The 19,171-nt window shown below is 42.8% G+C and overlaps 1 protein-coding gene across 1 annotated transcript in view; it reads left to right on the top strand.

The window, feature by feature from the left end:
* The first annotated feature begins 3,547 nt into the window (after window positions 1-3,547).
* Window positions 3,548-19,171, top strand: part of CAMK1D (calcium/calmodulin dependent protein kinase ID) — a 213,719-nt gene continuing 198,095 nt past the window's right edge. The window contains exon 1 of the mRNA XM_088134853.1: window positions 3,548-5,311. Coding sequence (XP_087990979.1) covers window positions 5,217-5,311 — 95 coding nt within the window. The 5' untranslated portion in view covers window positions 3,548-5,216. The remainder of the gene's footprint in view (window positions 5,312-19,171) is intronic.

Raw genomic sequence — 19,171 nt, 5'->3', positions numbered from 1 at the left:
TGCAAAGTGGGGTCAAAAAAGTCAAGATGGCAGCCATAACCAAGCAATCAAAACCCTGCCCCCCCTTTTTTTTATGGGTGTTGCACTTGTGATGCAGATAAACAAGAGACAAGGCTTCAAACATGCAGAGGGTAAAGCTGTATAAAGCCAGGAGTTGATGCAGGAATTGCACAGAGACACTCTTTTGCTGTAATTACTCTATCTTAGCACCGGTGGGTGAAGGCATCATTTAATTAGTTAACTATTATAACCCATCCTATTTCAATAGTTCTTAGAGCAGGTTGTACTCAATAAAGCCAAATAAAAGACCCTCATTCACTCATACCAGTTACAATTTAATATGGCAGTGTTATTAACCTGGCATTATATTAATAGCCAAATTACTTTTAATAGCAGGCACAACAATATTATTTTTATTATCCGCTTCTGATTAATAACCCAGCGAAAGAATTCACCTTTAAAAAAGATTGGCTGACATCCACCAGAGGGCAGTGTTGCCTAACAACATAGAAGGTCTGTCTGAACTTGCTATAATACCATTCCTGCATAAAAAAGCTTGCAAAATCAGAAGAGCCGAACTTTCTCACACAGAAACTGAGATTACCAACATCAGTCACGCGAATTGCAACCAAAACTATAGGAAATGTGGAACATCTTGAAAATAATGAATCTGGAAGCTTTCAAGCTTTCTTACCTAGGTGTGAATATTTCAAATGTGTGCAATTCAATTCCTGGGAATTAACATTTTCCAGCTGATAAATCTCCGTTACAACTTAGTTCAGCTTTAAGATGTGCTTCTACTGTTTGCTCAGCTTCAGATTTGACCGGTGTTCTGACTGGACAAACCACCTGACTGTTTCTCCGCCTCCTTTAAGTTAATTTACAAGTAAAGTACAAAGATGGATTTTGCTGTTTCATAGCTGTGTGAGAGATGAGAGACTGGAGAATATGAATGACTAACAATGTCCATTAGCATTTGGCCATGCAGCCACCTGGAACCATGCTCAGCTTGATATCTACAACATGTCCACATGTGTCTACGATTATGTTATTCTTTTTGCTATTGTTATAACATGGACTATTCTTGCACTTGAAGGGTCTCTGTGGTGTTGTTAGAGCCACCGCCAGCTTCTTTGGGAATAACAAAGCAGTCCTGGGCATAAATCAAGAATTTCCAGCCAGAGGCTGGACTAGGACAGTCTGCCACAAAAGGCAAGCTTCAAACTGTGCTTCAGTGCATCCGAATGCAGAAAGGCAGAAGCTGCTCTTAGAGAAAGCATGATTATGTGTCTTGCTTAAGGAGGACCAGCCTTGGGCATATGTTTTTCTGAATTTGCATCTCTCTCTACATTTATTGAAGCATATGAGGTCTCTTGGGGTGAGGGGAGAGAGGGGGGAATCAAAATCTGTAAGATTTGGGCATAAGGTCATGATGGAAGCCCCATATTCAAAAGTGGTAGGCTTCCATCATGACATCATGCCCAGCATCTTGCAGATGTTGATCCCCAACCTCACCCCAGAAATCCCTGGATGTAAATTTGTATGAGTGGCCAATCATACAACAGTTCAGCTGCAGTCATCTAATACAGGGAGCAAGGAGGGTTTTATCTGTATCATAAAGTCTTAGATTAGGGTTTATACCAGTTGGGTTGGAATAGCTTAGAGGCCTGATAAAGACCTGGCTGCTTTCAATGACCGTTTGTTGCTATCTCCCAGCTGTCCGATGGATTTGCATATCATGGGCTGCCCATCTGCTTGCAACTTGTGACCCACCTAAAAAGTAGGAAGAGCTTTGACCACACCTTTGTGGCTGCCATCTTGATTTTTTTGACCATACCCTATGGACATCCCAGGAGTGCCATGCAAAACAAGTGGGTCCTGCAACTAAATGTAACAAATGCAAAGAAGAAGGAAGAAGAGGAGACCGTAATCCATCTAGTCTGGTTTTGTCTATCACAAGTAGCTGCAGTTTTCTGAGATTTCAGGTAGCCTGAGCAATTCTTACTGATACCTGGTAATATACCTGAAATCTTTTAAATACAAAGTGTGGGCTGCCCTAGTGAGATACAGCCCACCCTTGCTGAATATTTGAGCTGATTAAACTAAAAAGTGTTTATTTTGAACTTATATGAAAACACAGTGTGTTGGGCTCTGTCCTAATGTATTCACATTATCCCATAGAAAACACATATTTTACATAATCTTAGACTCAAATCTCAAATAATTATCTGTATTGGGAGGCAGAAGTATTATCTTATATTCCCTGAAATGAAGATGTGAAGACATTAGCACGAGTTGCCAATGGCTATAGCCCCCACCCCCTTTCTAGAATGCTTGGATGCCTTTCAGAGTAGCCTGAAGATCAGCTCTTGCTGTTTGCCTGGTGAATTTAACCCTTTTTAAACTGCTGAAAGAGATGTTTTGTTTTCTTTCTTCACTGCAGATCAGCTTCTTCTCTTCCCCTTCCCCTTCTGTTCCTCTCTTTTTCCTTTTTCAGTGGAAAGGAACTACTTCTTCCCCTTAATCCATTTTGATTCTATTTTTCCCCCCCCCAGTTTTTGCTGAGAAAAAGGAGGGAAATGTTTATGTCTACCTATGCATTTCTATGTTTCAGAATAGTTTATCTATGAGACAGTGGTTGACCTATGTTGATCGAGATCAATTAATTTTACAACAAGGGTAACTGGTTCTGTGGACAACTGATAGTAATTAGTGATCACTGCATCTTTTCTCTGTCTTCCCCCCAATTTTTGGAGTGTGTATGGGTGTGTATATAAACACACACCTATGCACACATACACAAGTTCGTCAGATGCAGCACTGGACCGCAGATGTGAATGTCACCCCAGAGAATGTACCCCATCCATGGGGAAGGGAGGACTCAAAAAAGTCAAGATGTCAGTCACACAAGACCTTTTCAGGTCAGTTACACAACCCTTAGTTTAGGTTAATCTAAAACTAGCTTAGACTTAACAGATCAAGAGATCCCTAACCGTAAATAACCACTACTGGAATTCTTAGGCAGGTAAGAGGGTTAGGAATAGGAGATGATGATTGGGCAGCACACGATATTTAAGGAATCTGTGGGCAAAATTTGATAGTAGTTAACTGGCTTTTCAGACCATGGAAGAGTATGTTAATTGCTGGAAAGTTGCTTACTACTCAGGCCAGTGGGGAAAAAAGCTATTTTTCCGGAGTTCACACAGTGTGCTTAATTATGTTCCTTTAACACTGGCTGATTAAATGAATCACTACTGGCCAGGTCTGCACATGCCAAACTTTAAATCATGGCTTGCCAACCACACTCTAAACCAAATCCAAGCAAATGACCTTGTCAGCGTGATGGGTGAGCTGCATTGCAGTTGTTGTTCTTTGGTGATTACAATATCCTGAACCATAACAAAACTGTTGCAATTGACCATAGTTAATCTGAGCCAGGAATTATTAGTACTGAAGCAAGATGAATAATGTGCATTTCAGGAAGGGAGTTCTATTTGCAATTTCAAGTCTGCACATATCTTTCTGACTTATGGCGGCTGTTTCTTGCATGATGCTCGGGAGCCCCAACTAGCCAACTATACCATAGCCTAAGACGTTGTGTAAATCCAGCCCGTGTGGTTATGCTTCTGATACAGAGCATGGTGGGAAACCCAAAAAGCAGGTGGGAGTTAACCGTGGGTAAAACATAATGTGCGAACCCAGCTGCCGTGTACAATCAAGAATCAAGTATAATAGGTTAGCTATTCAATTACTCAGTTCAGAACCACTTGTCTTCAGCTTCGCTATCTTGAATCTCTGAGGTAGGGACCATCCCCGCCTGCCTATCCACCGATTGTGAAAGGGGAAAAAGAGAGAAGAAAAAAAAACTAAGACCAAAACCAAGCGAACCCTTCGAGCCTGAGAACGGCCCAGCTGCTCCTTCGCGCAGTTTGGGGGCAGTTCATCTTCATCCCTGCCGCCTAATCGCGCATTCTTTAAAAGGCGCTTGCGGCGGGGGTCTTGGCCGACCGACCCCGTCCCGGCCGATCAGCCCTGCCTGCGAGGGGCCAGCGAGGGGCCAGCGAGGCGCGAGCGCAGGCCGGGTCTCCCCCGTGCGCACCGCTGCAGGCCGGCGCCGGCTTCTTGGCAAAGTCCCTACTGCGGGCTGGGTTGTCGCATTGTTGCCCCGCGGCTCCGCGCCCGGCTTGCCAAGCTCGCTGCCGCGGCCCAGCTGCTTCTCCCGCGGCCTGCCGCCCTCCCGGCTGCGCCTCGATTTGCAGGAAGGAAGGAAGGAAGGAAGGAAGGAAGGGCGCGCGGGGGGCTGGAGGTTTGCAAAGCGCCCCGACCGACGCTGGTGCAATGCGAATCTGTCGCGGGCCACTCCGAAAGAGCAGTCGAGGGGCGCGACGCTGGGGAAGGCGGCCGGGCGCCCTCGCTTTGTGACGGGATGGGATGGGATGGGATGGATGGGATGGGGGACCGGAAGAAAAAGTCTCCGCCCTCCTATTACCATAACAACTAACCACCACCGAATGCATCCCTGGCATGCCATTTAGTGAACTGGAGCTGCGGCAGCTGGAGAGCAGGGGGAGTCTCCCGCCGCGCCTCTCACTTTCTCTCCTGCACACACGCACACGCACACACAGGCAGCTCGGCGCGCTTTCCCGGGAAAGTTCACTCCTGCTGCAAAGAGGACCCACCTCTTTGAGGGGGAGCGCGCGCCCTTCTTGCGGTCTCCCAGGCGAAGCCGCGTCGGGGCCGGAGGGCGACGCTTCGGCCGCGGCGAATTCTCTCGCTCCGCGCGGGGGCAGGGAGGGGGTCCTCTTTTTTCCCCCTCCTTCTCCCCTCTCCTCTGCGCCTGAAGCCCCGCGGAGGACGGCTCTGCTTCTCCCCCGCCCGCCTTGCGCCCGAGTAAGCGAAGAGGAGAGGGGATGGCGTGAAAAGCAGAAGCGCTACAGGAGGGGAAGGGAAGCCGAAAAGAAGAAGGAGCCCAGAAAGGAAGCGGGGCCGGACGGGCAGGCGGGAGCCCTCCAAGTTTAGCGGGAGAGCAGCTCCGAGCGCGGCGGCGACCAGGAAGTCGGGGCGCCGCCGCCGCCGCCGCCGCCGAGGGCAAAGAGGAAGCAGCGCCCGAAGAGAAAGCAAAAGCCACCCGCCTCCTCGCCGTCGCTGCTCTCCCGGCTGGCGCCCGCCTCGCCGGCGGCTCCCTCCGCTCCGCTCCGCTCCGTTCCGCCGCTGCCATGGCCCAGGAGAACGGCGAGGAGCGCAGCTCGTCCTGGAAGAAGCAAGCCGACGACATCAGCCAGATCTTCGAGTTCAAGGAGACGCTGGGAACGTAAGTCGAGCCGCGTCCCTCCATCGCCCGGGCCGGCCAGCTTGGGTACCAGCGGGCGGGCGGGCCAGGCTGGAGCCGGGCGCTGCGCCTGGGGAGGAAGGCGGCGGCGGCGGCGGCGGCGTCCTGCGCCTGGGGGCTCCCCGCCGGGGCCAAGTTGGCGCGAGCGGCGGGAGTTGGAGGGCGTTTCTGCTCGGACGGAGCGCATGGGCAGGCGGGCGCTGAAAGATCGCCTCCTGCCGTCCCGCCGGGGAAGGAGACCCCCGACCCCTGACAATGGCAGCGGCGGAATCCCCTGCCTTCTCTTCTGGAGAAGGAGGGTGGCCGTCCTTTCCCCAATTCTCGGAGGACCCCTTGCCGACTTGGGAACTGCTCTGCTCTGACTTAGGTCTGGAGCAGAGATCCGCCTTCCAAAGGGAATGTCACCGAGGTCCCTCTTGGGTGAGGCCAATGGAGGAGGCATCTGAGAGGGTTCACCGCTACCAGTGGTGTACTGACCTGCCTCTAGTCCTGGGCTTGCACCTGCTTGAAGTAGCCCTATAGGGCCCAACAGCCTTTGATTCCACCACCCAGGTGTTTAGGTTGAGTTTTTGAGCTTGGAAGCTGTGACTGTTCATCTTCTCTCATCTTTTGTAAAATGTGATGGTGTGTTCTTGGAGTTCCTCTGGGACAATGTGAGCCGGTTTGTGTACACAAATATCTAAATGTTGTTTTCCATTTGGGATGGGGGGTGTGCTTGGAAGATGCCCTGACACATCAGTTTGGTTAACTGTATTCTGGTTTTTTTAGACCTGGAGTGTATGCCTTGGACAGGTGGGCAGAATGTGCTACATTGTGTTGGTGCATGTGGACTTGATACCATGCTGGTTTGTAACCACATTACTCCTGTGTAAGAAGGAGTGTGACATTGGTGACTCAGAGGCACTGAGCAGCGCATTTGGAAATGGTCACATGAAAGTTAATATGGCTATTCAAGAAGGTGCATAGCTGCTATTCCCTCCAGATGGGGACCCCCTTGTGAAACAGTGCTGCTTAACTATGCCGTATTTCTGTCTGGACAAGATTCTTGAACCCACTGCTAGGGGAAAATGCAGACTGGCTAATACAAATCAGGGGTGTCAGATGTCCGTATTTATAGAACTGGAATTTAAAAGGACGGGGTAAATACAGATTGTCTCCTATGCTTTCTCCTAAAGCTGACAGCAGAGTCTATTCATAGAGAGAAGAGCCGAAATAATCAGAGTGGATTGGATCTCTTTTATCCACTGTACTTAACTGTTGTTGCTAGAGTATTTCTCCCTCCCTCTTTATTTATAGTGCTTGGATATAAAGATTAGCAAAATGGATGCTTGTTTGCTGCTTCATTTGAATCATCACCCTCAAGTAGTTTAAAGGGGTAAGGTGTGATAGGAATCTGGAATGAAGTTTAGCAGATAAAAATATTCTATGTACAGAAGGCTGTGCATTGATGAAAAGTCAACTTACAAACTCCTATGTTGGTTTTAAAATGTATGCCCATTGGAGTATGATGTGGCACTTTCCATGCACTGTCTCTTTAGGTGACCTTCCCCAACACAATACTCTCCACAGGCCTTGGATTTCATCTCCCATAATCCCCAGGCCATGCTGGCTAGAGGATCAAGGGATTGAAATTTACCATCTCAGGGGAATATCAGGTTAGGAAAACTTGTTCCTAATAATAAAGGTCATGATGGTGATGCTCCCTTGGAGCTTTTCAGAATCTATTGAGATTTCTATTGTCATAACATTCATCTCTGATTTACTGGCTACTCAGAGATTTAACACCAAGGTGTTTGCTGTCTGAATGGACTGGTAGTTGGAAAGCTGGTGTAGGCAGAATAGCAAAGCCAACATTTCAGCTAATTGAATTAGATGTGGGTATCTTTTTAAATTATTAATATTTCTGGTGCAATTCTGTTTACTCTCTCCTGTACTATTAAGAGCTTGTGAAATAGGAACAAGTTTTTTCTTGTTGTCATGGCTATTCAATACTTCATTGGAAGTTAGGAAGGCTGAAGAGCCTGCGCTGATTATACAGGCATGCCTGTTCTCTGCAGCTTCTGTAATAAAAATGCTGCCTCTGAGTAGGTCCGTAAAGCGATCCATCCCGGATGAATTGGGACGGCGAAGGTAATCCAAAGAGCGCTGGATCTGGGGAAATAGTCCTTGCTTTTGTTATTGATGACAATGACTCTCAGCAAGGCCTCAAAGACCAGTGCCCCCTTGGGTGCCCCCGGGTGGTGACAAGTGCTTTGCAGTAGTTTGTGCCAAAGAAAACAGGTCAACCTAGAAAACCTGCTTTTGTGATTAACTCTTATACATTCATGCTGTACTTTATGATCTGCGGCCAAAAGGCAAGAGTTGCCAATGACAAGGTTTTGCATTCTTAGCAGTATATTTTTATACAACGGTTGGCTTTTGTTGTTATGGGTGAAAGCAAGGACTGAAAAAAAAACCCGCAGTGTAGAATGAGGATGCCCCTATTAAGGCAATTTCTGTTTTAAATCATGTTGAGTCTTCCAACCTTGGCTCATCTCATAATCTGGATTCAGTAGGATTATGAGATAGGACCTAAGTAGTATTTAGATCAGAAATCACCTAGGAATCCTGAGCTAATAGGCTACCCTGGGAGTCAAAAGAAGAAGGCATTGCTTTCATAATGATCCAAAAAAAACCCTACATCAGTGGCTGGGGCCTTTGTTGTTAACATCTCATCTCTCTCTTTCCCTTGAAAACCTGCTTGAGATTTCTGAATGGAATCCCATGAAACCCCATACAGAATGTCAATTAAGCCTAATTATTTTCTTTAGATTTTTAAAAAATTATTGATCTATAGAGAGTAACTTATGTCATACTTAGAATTGCAAATTAAAAAGTTCCACATATTCATTCAGGGTCTCCCTTTGTTATTTCCATGAAGGCTGTCAAATTACTTTTTGGGTCAAATCAGTGCGTTTTCATTCATGTGGCACAAACTACTGACTTTGGACTCCAGTGCCTTTCAATCAGGTGAGCATCCGTGCTGGAAGAAATCAGCCTTTCATTTTATTCATCCCTGTCCTCAGGAGCATAGGTGATGCTTAAATACATTGAAATGGTTGGGTTACAGTAGAAACGTTGACCCTTTCTGGATGGCTCAGTAAAAGATCAGGTGATGATCTGAGCTGGTGCTTTCAACTGAGAGTGTTGGTACCAGTAGACCTCCTTTAAGCTAGGCACGCTACATTTCACAAGGCAGGCTCTTACCTGATTGACTGGAACTGCTGTGATGGGTGGGTGTGGGTGGAAGGAATGATCCACAAGGGAACAAGCAGGAATGAAAGTCACGTTTCTGCATGCACCACGGGTTGAAAATTGGTTCTAATTCCGTTTAGTAGGAAACCTGAGTGACGTATACTGACAAAGAGGCATACATAGGTTTGTAACTTTAGTTTCCTCACTTACTTATTTGAGAGCGAGTGTTTTTGAACTTTTGGGCTACCCTTACAACCAGGACTGGTCCTGAAATCTGGTGACATAAAGATTCTGAATGCAGAATTCCAGGGATATTTTGCTCTTTTTTTTATTGTCTTTATCTTTTAAACTTTTAAAAAAGGATTGAAGAATGTACTTTTTTTTTTTTTTAATTAACTACAGTTAAGGTTTCTAAGAATAGCTGACAGCTTCGTTTGGGTTTTGGTAATCCTTAGCATGACGTAACTAGGAGTTTTTGGATTGCCATGGTAATTCTGTAAAACTTTAGGAAAAAGTTGCCACAATACTGTGAGCAACAGGGAGTTGTGTTCTCCACTGTTGTGCGTTAGTGGATACTGCTAATTCAGAGATTTTTGTGGTTGAAAATGTGCTTCCATTTGTGATTTGTTTCATACATGCTAGAATGTAGAAGGGCTGAAGGGCTGAATCCATATTTTGCCTAATTTACAACATTTTATTTTTAGAAGATAGGTCCTTGAGAGAAACAAGATAATATTTATATTTTTGGATGCAAATATTTACATTTCTAGGTGTTTAAGATCATTATGGCTGTAAAGGAAATGATAGGGTTGGGGGAAGAAAGGCATCATTTTGATCCCGGGTTTTCCAGTGTAGTAAAATTCATTACACGGAAAAAAAGAAATAGAAAGGGGAAAAAAAGTGTTTTTGAAATAAAATTTAAAAAAAACCTTGGAAATAACTTGCATATCTGAGGCTATGATTGCTCTATTAATTTATTCAAGTCTTAAACAGTAAGAACTAAAATGGTTCCATGAAGTCTAAGAGGATGTCAGAATAGCTGACAGTCGCAGTTAGAGAACTATCATTCCATCAGCAACTGGAAGTCTTGTGTAACTAAGAAAACAAAAAGAGACATACACATAGTCAGGAAATCCCAGGTAGTTAATGAAATATTTTTTTTAAAAAAGAGAAGAACTTTCAGGAGCGTATGGCAAAGAGCTTTAAGACAAATCAGAACAAAAATTGAAACAGGAAACTGACACAGGAGGCAGTTGGACCATTGTATGACAGGGACATTTTAAGAGATACTAGACAGCCCTGTGACTTGTTGGGTCATCCTTTAACAGAAAGGTAGTGCAGTGTGATATGACCAGGATGAACATAAAATTTTAGGCTGACCGTATTTTTTTTACCCCAGTGCTGGATGGTCCCTTGATCATCTAAGTATATATCATAAATAGAAAAAATAATTGTAGTGGCAAACAAACTTCAAGAATAAGTCAATATTTACTTACCTAAACAGATAAACAGAATGACCACAGGTGGGCAAAAAAAGCAGCAGGAGTGGGAGCAACTTCTGTCATCCTGCCAGCTTCCCCATTGACTTTGCTTGTGGGAAGCTGGCAGGGAGTGTCGGAAATCGTGATCACGTGACTGTGGGGACGCTGCAATGGCCACAACTTTGTGAATAAAACCGGTCTGAACATCATGGAAATTTCAGTTCCACAGGAGTAATGGTTCTGGATTTTTTACGTATTCTTTCAGTTAGCGGATTTTAGGTACCTTGAGTCAAAAATTGTTGCTGTATAATGCACCATTTGGGCTAACTTGAGGGTATAAACAGAAACAGATAAACACAATGAGAGTTTTAGTAGTATATAGATTCAAGAAAGGTAAAGAAATGGCACAGGAGCTGAATTCATTCTTTATTTTTATTTTCATGGCTGAGGATACAGAACAGATGCCCATGGATGAGCTGGCTTTTTCAGGAGATGTATCAGATGAACTGAGAGAAATAAATGAAGTTATAAGCCTAACCGACAAAAAAAAAAAAAAAAGTCCAGATGGTATCCATCTGACAGTTCTTAAAGAATTAAGAAGTGAAATTGCTGACAAAAATTTACAACTTCTGTTTGAGGTTTGCATTTGTTCCTGGGGACTGTAAAAATAAACGTTATAGCTCTGATCTTTGAAAGGGGATCATGGAAAGATGCTGGAAATTATAGGCTTGGTGGAATAAAATTCATTTTTACAGTATTAGTAAAAAGAAAACCATCAAACGTAGATGACCACCTACTGAAAAGGAACCAGCAATGCAGTCCATACTATTTTGAGGGTGTCAATAAGATTGGAGTGATCTACCAGACTCTGTCTACTTGGATGTAGCCCCTCACCAGAAACTTTCATGAACTGGAAACTGGCGAAAGAACAGGAAATAGAATAGGAATAGATGGAAAATTTGGAAATATTCAAAGAAGGGTCAAAACCGTGAAAGGATTCGTGGTGTTATGGTGGATTACTCAGCGAAAATGTCAGTCAAATGATGTTTGGTATTGTTAGAACGGGATTGAAAACTGAACTGCTAATATAATATTTGCCTTAACTGAAACTATGGTAAGACCACACTTGTGTACAGTTCTGGTTACCACACTCTCAGAAGGACATGATAGAGTCTGAAGGGGATTGGAGTTTTTACCACTATACACGGTATGATGTATCAATTTAATCTCAACCCCTTCAATATAATCTAGAAAGTCTTTGATTAATAGTAGTAGTATTTTTATTTATGGTCATTGATCCGTTGGATATATTATATGCAAATACAACCAAAGTGACATTAAAAAAAACTTTAAAATAACACTAAAATAAAAAAATAGCCTATTCTCTAGCAGCGAAGAGGAAAATTACATTAACCTATTAATATAGTGTAAAATGATTAATTTGGGATGTACCAGTGGTCACTTCTGGACCTCAAATGTGGACATTGTTTATAGTTATCATTTTGGATCTGTAGTAGCAGCATAATTAGCAATCTGGTACAGAGATTTGGTGTGTACTCTGCTATACTTTGATGGCTAGAAAACAGCATTTGACAACAGAAGTGTAATATTGGCGCAATGAGATATACCCCTCATCTTCTCTCCAGGATTGTTTTTCCAAAAGAAGCGCAATTAAAACAGTTTGGAAATTGCTACAGTATAAGAAGACATGGCCTCTGTCTTCTTTTGCATGAGAGCCACAAGGGCAAAAATATTCAAGAAAGGGATTCCTACAATATCTACCATGAACGTCAGCTGAAAGTAATATGTTGAGTCTGGCTGGGGGGATTCTCTCTGATATCTAGCTGGGGTTTTTCAGACTGGGTTCCACAAGGACCAGGATGAAGGGGGGAAATTCTCTATGTACAAGACTTAATGGAGAGAGTTTTTTTCCCCTTAGTTCCTACAGACAAGTGTTTTTCTCCTTAGTCACTAAGATACAGTGGAAAGCATGGGGCTTGTCAGCTGACAGTCAAAAGCCCCACCTCTCTCTATCAGGGGTTCCAGGAATGAATGAATGAATGAATGTGTGTGTGTGTGTGTGTTGAACACATTGCACACACTGAAAAAAGTTTGAAAGCCCTTGTCTAGACTTTGCCAAGGACTAGCAACAATGGGGCGGATTGGTACTGCACAGATACCACAACAGCTTAAGATGCGTTGGACCTACGTTAATCATTTGCCATCTTTGATTAATATGATGCCCTTTTAAGGGAGTGTAATACCTTCTATGAGTTACCATCATCTGTGAATTATTTTTATGCTCAATTCTTGATGAATCTTCAAAGTAGATTAAGAGGAATTTTGAAGGATTTAAAGAGTTCCAAGCTGACTCATCAGGTTAAGAACCAAGGTTTCCTCAGCTAGTTTTTAAAGACATTCAGAGAGCCTGGTTTATTGATTCCAAGTTTGATTTATGTTATTGAAGAGGTTCCTGCAATTTTAAATGATGTGGTTATGTCATTCTTCAAATACTGTTGTAGGGTTACATCCAGGCCACTTCAAGAAATCTCTCTTGAAAAACTCCAATCCACACTCAAGAGCATTCATGGAGAAGTTAGAAACAAAGATCAGATAGATAAGTAACTTTCATTGCAGATATGAATTAGCCCTAATAATGACAAAGATCACCTTTAAAAATCTACCTCAGTGTGTCTGTCTGTCTTTCTATGTGTATGTATGTATGTATGTATGTATGTGTGAACGAACACATGTAGCCACAGTGTTTGTTTCTCCTGTCCTTTCTCATCATTTTCTCAGGCTTGGCTGTTGATAGTTGTATTTACACGAGATTCTTATCTGGATCCATCATCCTTTCTTCCTGCCTTGACAGCTTCAGCCCTCACAATTTGTAAAATCTCATGAGCTTTCGAAGAAATGCTTGCCCCTGTCTGATTTAGAAGCAGGCTCAAATTTGTGACCAAGTCTTCTGGAGAATTTTTGAAGCTGGAACTAGATTCCCATCAGTAACCAAATCTCTAATTCTCAGAGGTTTTCTGTTGTCCCACGTCCTGGATTGACTGGATTTTTAAGTGTCTTTCAATCTCAGGTGAGCAGGAAATGGAAAAAGTACAAGTTACCACTTAAAAGACTTAATGGCTATCTACACACTCCTGCTAGGGAGTTATAGTGAAAGAGATCTGTGTTTGCAGTATTCAAATCTGAAGTGGGCAAAAGTGTTTCAGATCTGGGGCGAGCCCCCGTGCTGTATCTATCTGGCTGCTTCTTAAAGGAGCTGACGGGCTCCAGAAAATAATTCTTAATTCAGCAGGAACTATGGAGATGATGCCAAGGGGCACATGTATTGCTACTTTATTGCCATCTTCTTGACTCAAACCCTTATTTTCCTGAACCTGTGCAGCCACATGTGAACCCAGAAAAATATGCAGCTCTTTAAAGAGCTGCTGACAGGTACAGCAAGGGGTCACATGCTAGATCTGAAGCACCTTTGTCTGCTTTGGATCCGAATTCTGAATTAGAGGTGGATGCCCTCCTCTAATTACAAGTTGTCTGGGTGCATCTGTTTGGCAAACCTGGAAGACCAAGTGCTGGGCTACCTATCCAGTAAGCTACTTTGGATGCTTTTCAGGGTCCCACCTAAAGAAAGCCACCTCCATGGGCTCTGTGTTCTTGAAATCTGGATTCTGGACTCATTAAATGTGATCAAAACTTACTCTGTCTCTTTTTCCCCCTGCTTGATGCAGTGCTATTACGGCTCAGGGCCTATCGTATGCTAGCAGGGGTGCGTTAAACATTTTACTATCAAAAGATTTGATAGTGAAATGTTTTTACTGTGAGTTCAAATGGCACTGTTCTGAATTTGAAACAGCAGAAGTTTGCTGGAAGTTCTTATAGCATCTATTTCAAATCTAAAGTGCTTTTGCAATGGTGGGAAACCTTGTCCCTTTCACCTTCGCCTGTGCTCAGCCAATAAAAAGGAAACAAGCTTTACTTGGTTGGTAAGGATGTTCTGTTCAAATAAAATCATAATTGCAAAAAAGAAGCCCAGCTGATGGATTTTAAGCATCTTTCTTGCAGCCAATACATTTGTGAAAAGCGTGATGGTTTTTTTTAATGGCTGTAGAATGGATTATTTAGAGACATTACATTGTTATTCCTCAGTCATTCTGTTTATTAATTTATTTACATCCTGCTAGAAATCAGAGCCTCCCAGAAATTTATCACCCAATAGAGATGTTCAACTATGCATATAAGAACGCACACACAAAAACTATATAAAGTCAAATCAGTTATCTCCCTCATTTCAACCCTCAGATAGCACCACCCAGCATAAGGTAACATCAGCTTTCAAATGCCCTATGAAATATCTCTGTCTTGACCACCTTCTGAAATGAAGCCAGAGTTGAGTATGATCTCTGGTGGAGGCTATTACACAAGGTGGGGGACCCAAATGAGAAACTGCATCCTGAGGCCCCCATGGACCTTACCTCTTGCTGAGGGAGAACCTGGAGCATTCACATCCACGATGAGCATCCTAGATGGGCCAGTTCTATCCAGAGAAGGTGGTCCCACAAGTACCTAAGAGCCAAGCCATGTACAGTTTTGAAGGTCAAGATCAACTGTCTGAATTGTATGTAGAAGCTACTGGGAGCCAATGCAACCTGTGCAACGTGATCTTAGCATGGCTGTAACACTCTCAGCACATGGGCCACTGTATTTGGTACAAGTTGCAGCTTCTGAGTCGTCTTCAAAAGTTACCCAGGGGTCCAGGTACTAGAACCGGAGGTTACCCAATGAAATTGAATCCTGGAAGAACCAGGACAGACAAAAGGATTTTTTTTTTCACAATGCTTAATTAAACTTTGGGATTCACTACTACAAGATGCAGTGCTGGCCACCAGTATGGCTGACTTCAAAAAAAAAAAAAAAGATTGGACCAATTCATGGAGGTCATGGGGATCAATGGCTATTAGCCTTGATGGCAGTGTAACTGCCTCTGAAGGCCGTCTGCTGGAAGGTTAGCGGGATTCCTTGTGCAGTTGGCTGGCCACTGTGAGAACATATTGTTGGACTAGATGGGCCAGCAGTGCACTGTTTATGTTCTTAACCCCATGTAGAGCGCATTGTAGTGGCCTCTATGATGCCCCTGCTGGTAATTGGGTGGTGTCAAGCACACAGATCTCCCCATTTTCTTCCAATTCTTAGTTATGTACAAATAGATGGAATAAGTATGACTCATTTCCACAAAAGAAGGATGATAAAGAATACTTTATCAATACTATATTGATATTATATTGTTTGAGATGAAGAATAATATATACAAGATAAAGACTCCTTCAGGTTGAGCTAAAGTCCTTGAACCTACACAGGCACCTCCGTGGTACTTCCTTGGCAACTATATGGAAACATATACTGTAGTTTAACTTTGCCTTCTTCCTGGCTATTTTTTTTTTTACTTTGATCTCCAATTTAAGCATTCTGCAGTGGCCTCCTCCTAGACACCTATAAGCCAAGTCCAACTGTTTTGTTTTTCCCTCCCTCCCTCCCTCCTTCTGTCCTTCCTTTCTCCTTCCTCCTTCCTCTCCTTCCTTCCTTCCTTCCTTCCTTCCTTCCTTCCTTCCTTCCTTCCTTCCTTCCTTCCTTCCTTCCTTCCTTCCTTCCTTCCTTCCTAAAACAAGAAAATGCTTGCAAGTTTCAGCATTTTCTTTACTTATGGATATAATCTGTTCCACCTTCTTCCTTCAGGACGGCGCTGCAGAGCACCATATGTTAAAACATCTAGACATCAGAATAGTTTTTTCCCTTGTGGCATTGCTCTGTTAAATACTATATGACCTGATATGTACTGGACAGTGGCTTCTCCCTTTGGAAAAGTTATTTTACTGGGGCAGTGTTACTGTTACTATTTATTAATTTCCTGTTGCTATCCAAACGCACTGTTGATCTTGCTGTTCGTCACCGAAGACAAATTCCTTGTATATATTTTATACTTGGTCATTAAAGTATTTTGTATTTGTATTGTATTTGTATATCTGCTGTAATAATAGAGGGTCAAGTCATCACTTCACCAAATATTGGGGCTATTTTTCCTGCAAAAAAAAAAGAAAGAAAAGTTACAAATGCACACATATACAGTATACATACATATACACACACGTGCATACCAATAGTGTGGTGATCTTCAAGCGAGTTTAATGCTTATTAAAACATTTGCCTATTTTTCACTGCATATAAAGCCTTTCATTTCAACCATTAAAATATGGAGGGCTGAGACCAATTGACAGTGTATCACAGAAGATTTTCTTCCAAGCGTTATCTGTTTGACCAGGATTACGAATCAGTTCTTTTAATGCCTCCCAGTAATTTGTGATGTTTGTATCAACAAAATCTTGGGGTGGATTATCACTTTGTATACACAGAAATTGGAGTCCTGTCAAGTTCATTCAGACTTTGGTCACCTGCCACCTTTGGGTGCTGCACATATTTGGCTGATGTTTTAGAACACTCCTTTTGTGCTTTCTTTGGCATGTAGTTGCTCTAGAGCACAGATATTGTCTTAGTTAAGCATGGATACTTTGACTGTCATCTTTCCACTTAACAGCTTCTGTCAGGACAAGAAAACTTGAAAACAGGGAATTACCGATGCCAGAAAAGGAGGTAATATGTTAAAAATCAGGTAAAAGTCCAAAATCTTTTAGGTATACTCAACATAATAAAAAGCAATGTTTCTCAAATTAGGTCTTACAGTATATATTAGGATAACCAGAAAGATATAGAGAGATGTGTAGAGTCATCAAGGGGAGACCAAAACTGAAAGGAAAATTTCCTCCCCCAAATAGGTAATATATTTAAAGGGATCAAGTGACAAAAATAAACGGGAAAGGAAGTGTGTGTGTGTGTGTGTGTGTGTGTGCATGTTTATAAATATGATTTGACTGATCGATTGATTACATTCCATGAAGTCATCAACTCTTAGCGACCACATAGATAGATTTTCTCCATGACAATCTGCCCCTAGCCTGGTCCTTCAAGTCTTCCAATGGGTGCCCCCATCATCACTGCAACTATCCACCTTGCTGATGGTCATCCTCCTCTTCTCTTTTCTTCCACCTTTCCCAGCCTTGAACCCTTTTCCAGAGAGCTGGGTCTTTGCATCATGCATCCAAAGTAGGATAATTTGAACCTGGTCATTTGTGCCTCGAGTGAGATTTGTTCAGCAATCCATTTGCTTGTTATACATATGAGAAAGTTTGTAATACAATGTGTTGAATAACACAAGCAGTGGCTGGTGTGGGTCTTCCGGGCTGTGTGGCTGTGTTCTGGAAGTTTTGTTTCCTAACGTTTCGCCAGCACCTGTGACCAGCATCTTCAGAGTGCAGGAGCACAGACAGGAGCAGTTCTCTCTGTGCCCAGGGTGATGTGACCCTTCTGTGGGTATTTATAGAGATCTGGGGGGGGGGGAAGGGGGGGATTGGGTGTGTGTGGGGGGGGATGGGTTACTGAGTGGCTGCTTGTTTTGGTGTCAGAATCTGTGTGTATCTTCCTGGGGATTAGGCAGGGATTTTTCTTCTATTGAATTGTTAATGAGGGGCTGCTGGGGGTGATTAGCAAGTTCATTGTGTGAACTGTTCACACGTCCTGGTGGTTGAGCTGAGTCCGGAAGACCCACACCAGCCATGTGAAAGCCTTCGACAACACAAGCAGTGTTGAAATTGAAGAGAAGATGATGGTAGTAGAAAAAGAGAAGAAAGGCTAAGATTTAACAAAGGAGGGGAGATGCCATGGATTTAAGATAAACAAAAGTTAAATGTTCAGAACAGAAGTATTTTGTTCAGAACATTTTTCTTTTTCATTAATTGTTCTTTAAAAAAAGATACAAAAACACAAGCAAGCAAGAAAAAAAGAAAAAATAATGCAAGGATATAATATCAGTAAGTGGACAGAGAAATTGCAGAAGTTGTATGGTCAGTGCTCAGCATATCATTGATGAAGTATTAACAATAAAAAGCAGAATACATTGAGTTATTTTTAATAAAACGGAGGAATATTTTAAAGGTCTTTTTAAATCTCTGAGCTGAATGCCAGTATCTCCACTATGTATTATTTAGAGTGAAAGCACTTAACAGAAAAAAGAACAAGAGAAAAACATTATTTAATAAATACTTAGTTTCTAACTTCCCCTTTGTTAATGGCTTTCTGTCTTTGTTCAGAATATTGTCAGCATTTGAGGAGCAGGCAAATACCCTCCCCCAAGTTTAGACTAATCTTTGAGGGAACAGAGAACCATTTCAGAATTTTATTGTTGCTTTGTAAAATATCTTGGTTTCCTTCTGTGGATTCCTTTCTGATTTGGAGCAGAATTCTCCATGGGAACAATGTGATGTTGGGACATTTTTGGAAAATAAAAACTAGTTACTATCTTGGCAAAAATCAGTGGCCTGTAAAAATGACCCAGCTCTACTTATTTATAATTCATGTAAACCTTATGATGTTATAAGGAGCTTGCTTTGACCCTTACAGACTTAAAGAGTGAACTTCTTTGTTTATTTATTTAATATAATTTAGAGGCTGCTCAACTCCAGATGACTTACATCAAACAAGTAAGAACAATGGGAAAAAGAAGGAGATCATAAGTGTCCAGAAGGCAAACTCTGTATAATGGTAAAACTTCCCACAGGGGTTCAACCACCACCCTTCCCCACGGCCTGTGAGAACAGCCACACTTTCACTGACTTTCTGAACATCTTCAAGATGGAAGCTGTATGGCTCTCTAGGGGATGTTGTTCCCAAGGGCAAAGGCAGGCTTCATAGGTCCCAACAGAAGACACTGTTTCAACGAAGGAACCCAAATTGCACCTGCCCTGCCCAATCTCACCTGGTGGGCAGAAAAAAAATCAGAGATAGGTGGTCCCTCAAATAGCCAGGCCCTATGCCATGAAGCTCTTTATAGATGATAACCAGCACTTTGAATTGTTACTAGCAGTGTCACCTACTGAATTCAGTGATTAATGTTTATGATTACTTAATAGGAACATAATTTTGCGCTCAGTTTCTTAGAGTATGAAAACGAGGTTAAACTGAAATGCTGTTCCCAGAGAGCTTAAGCAAGTTAAGGTCAGAATCCCTA

The sequence above is a fragment of the Python bivittatus genome, unplaced genomic scaffold, assembly GCF_059951505.1.
Source record: "Python bivittatus isolate LINGU-HERP-01145 unplaced genomic scaffold, Pbiv_v1 ctg000120_np1212, whole genome shotgun sequence".
NCBI lineage: Eukaryota > Metazoa > Chordata > Lepidosauria > Squamata > Pythonidae > Python > Python bivittatus.
Note: the sequence above shows the minus strand (reverse complement) of the source record. Positions and strands in the feature narration are given on the sequence as shown.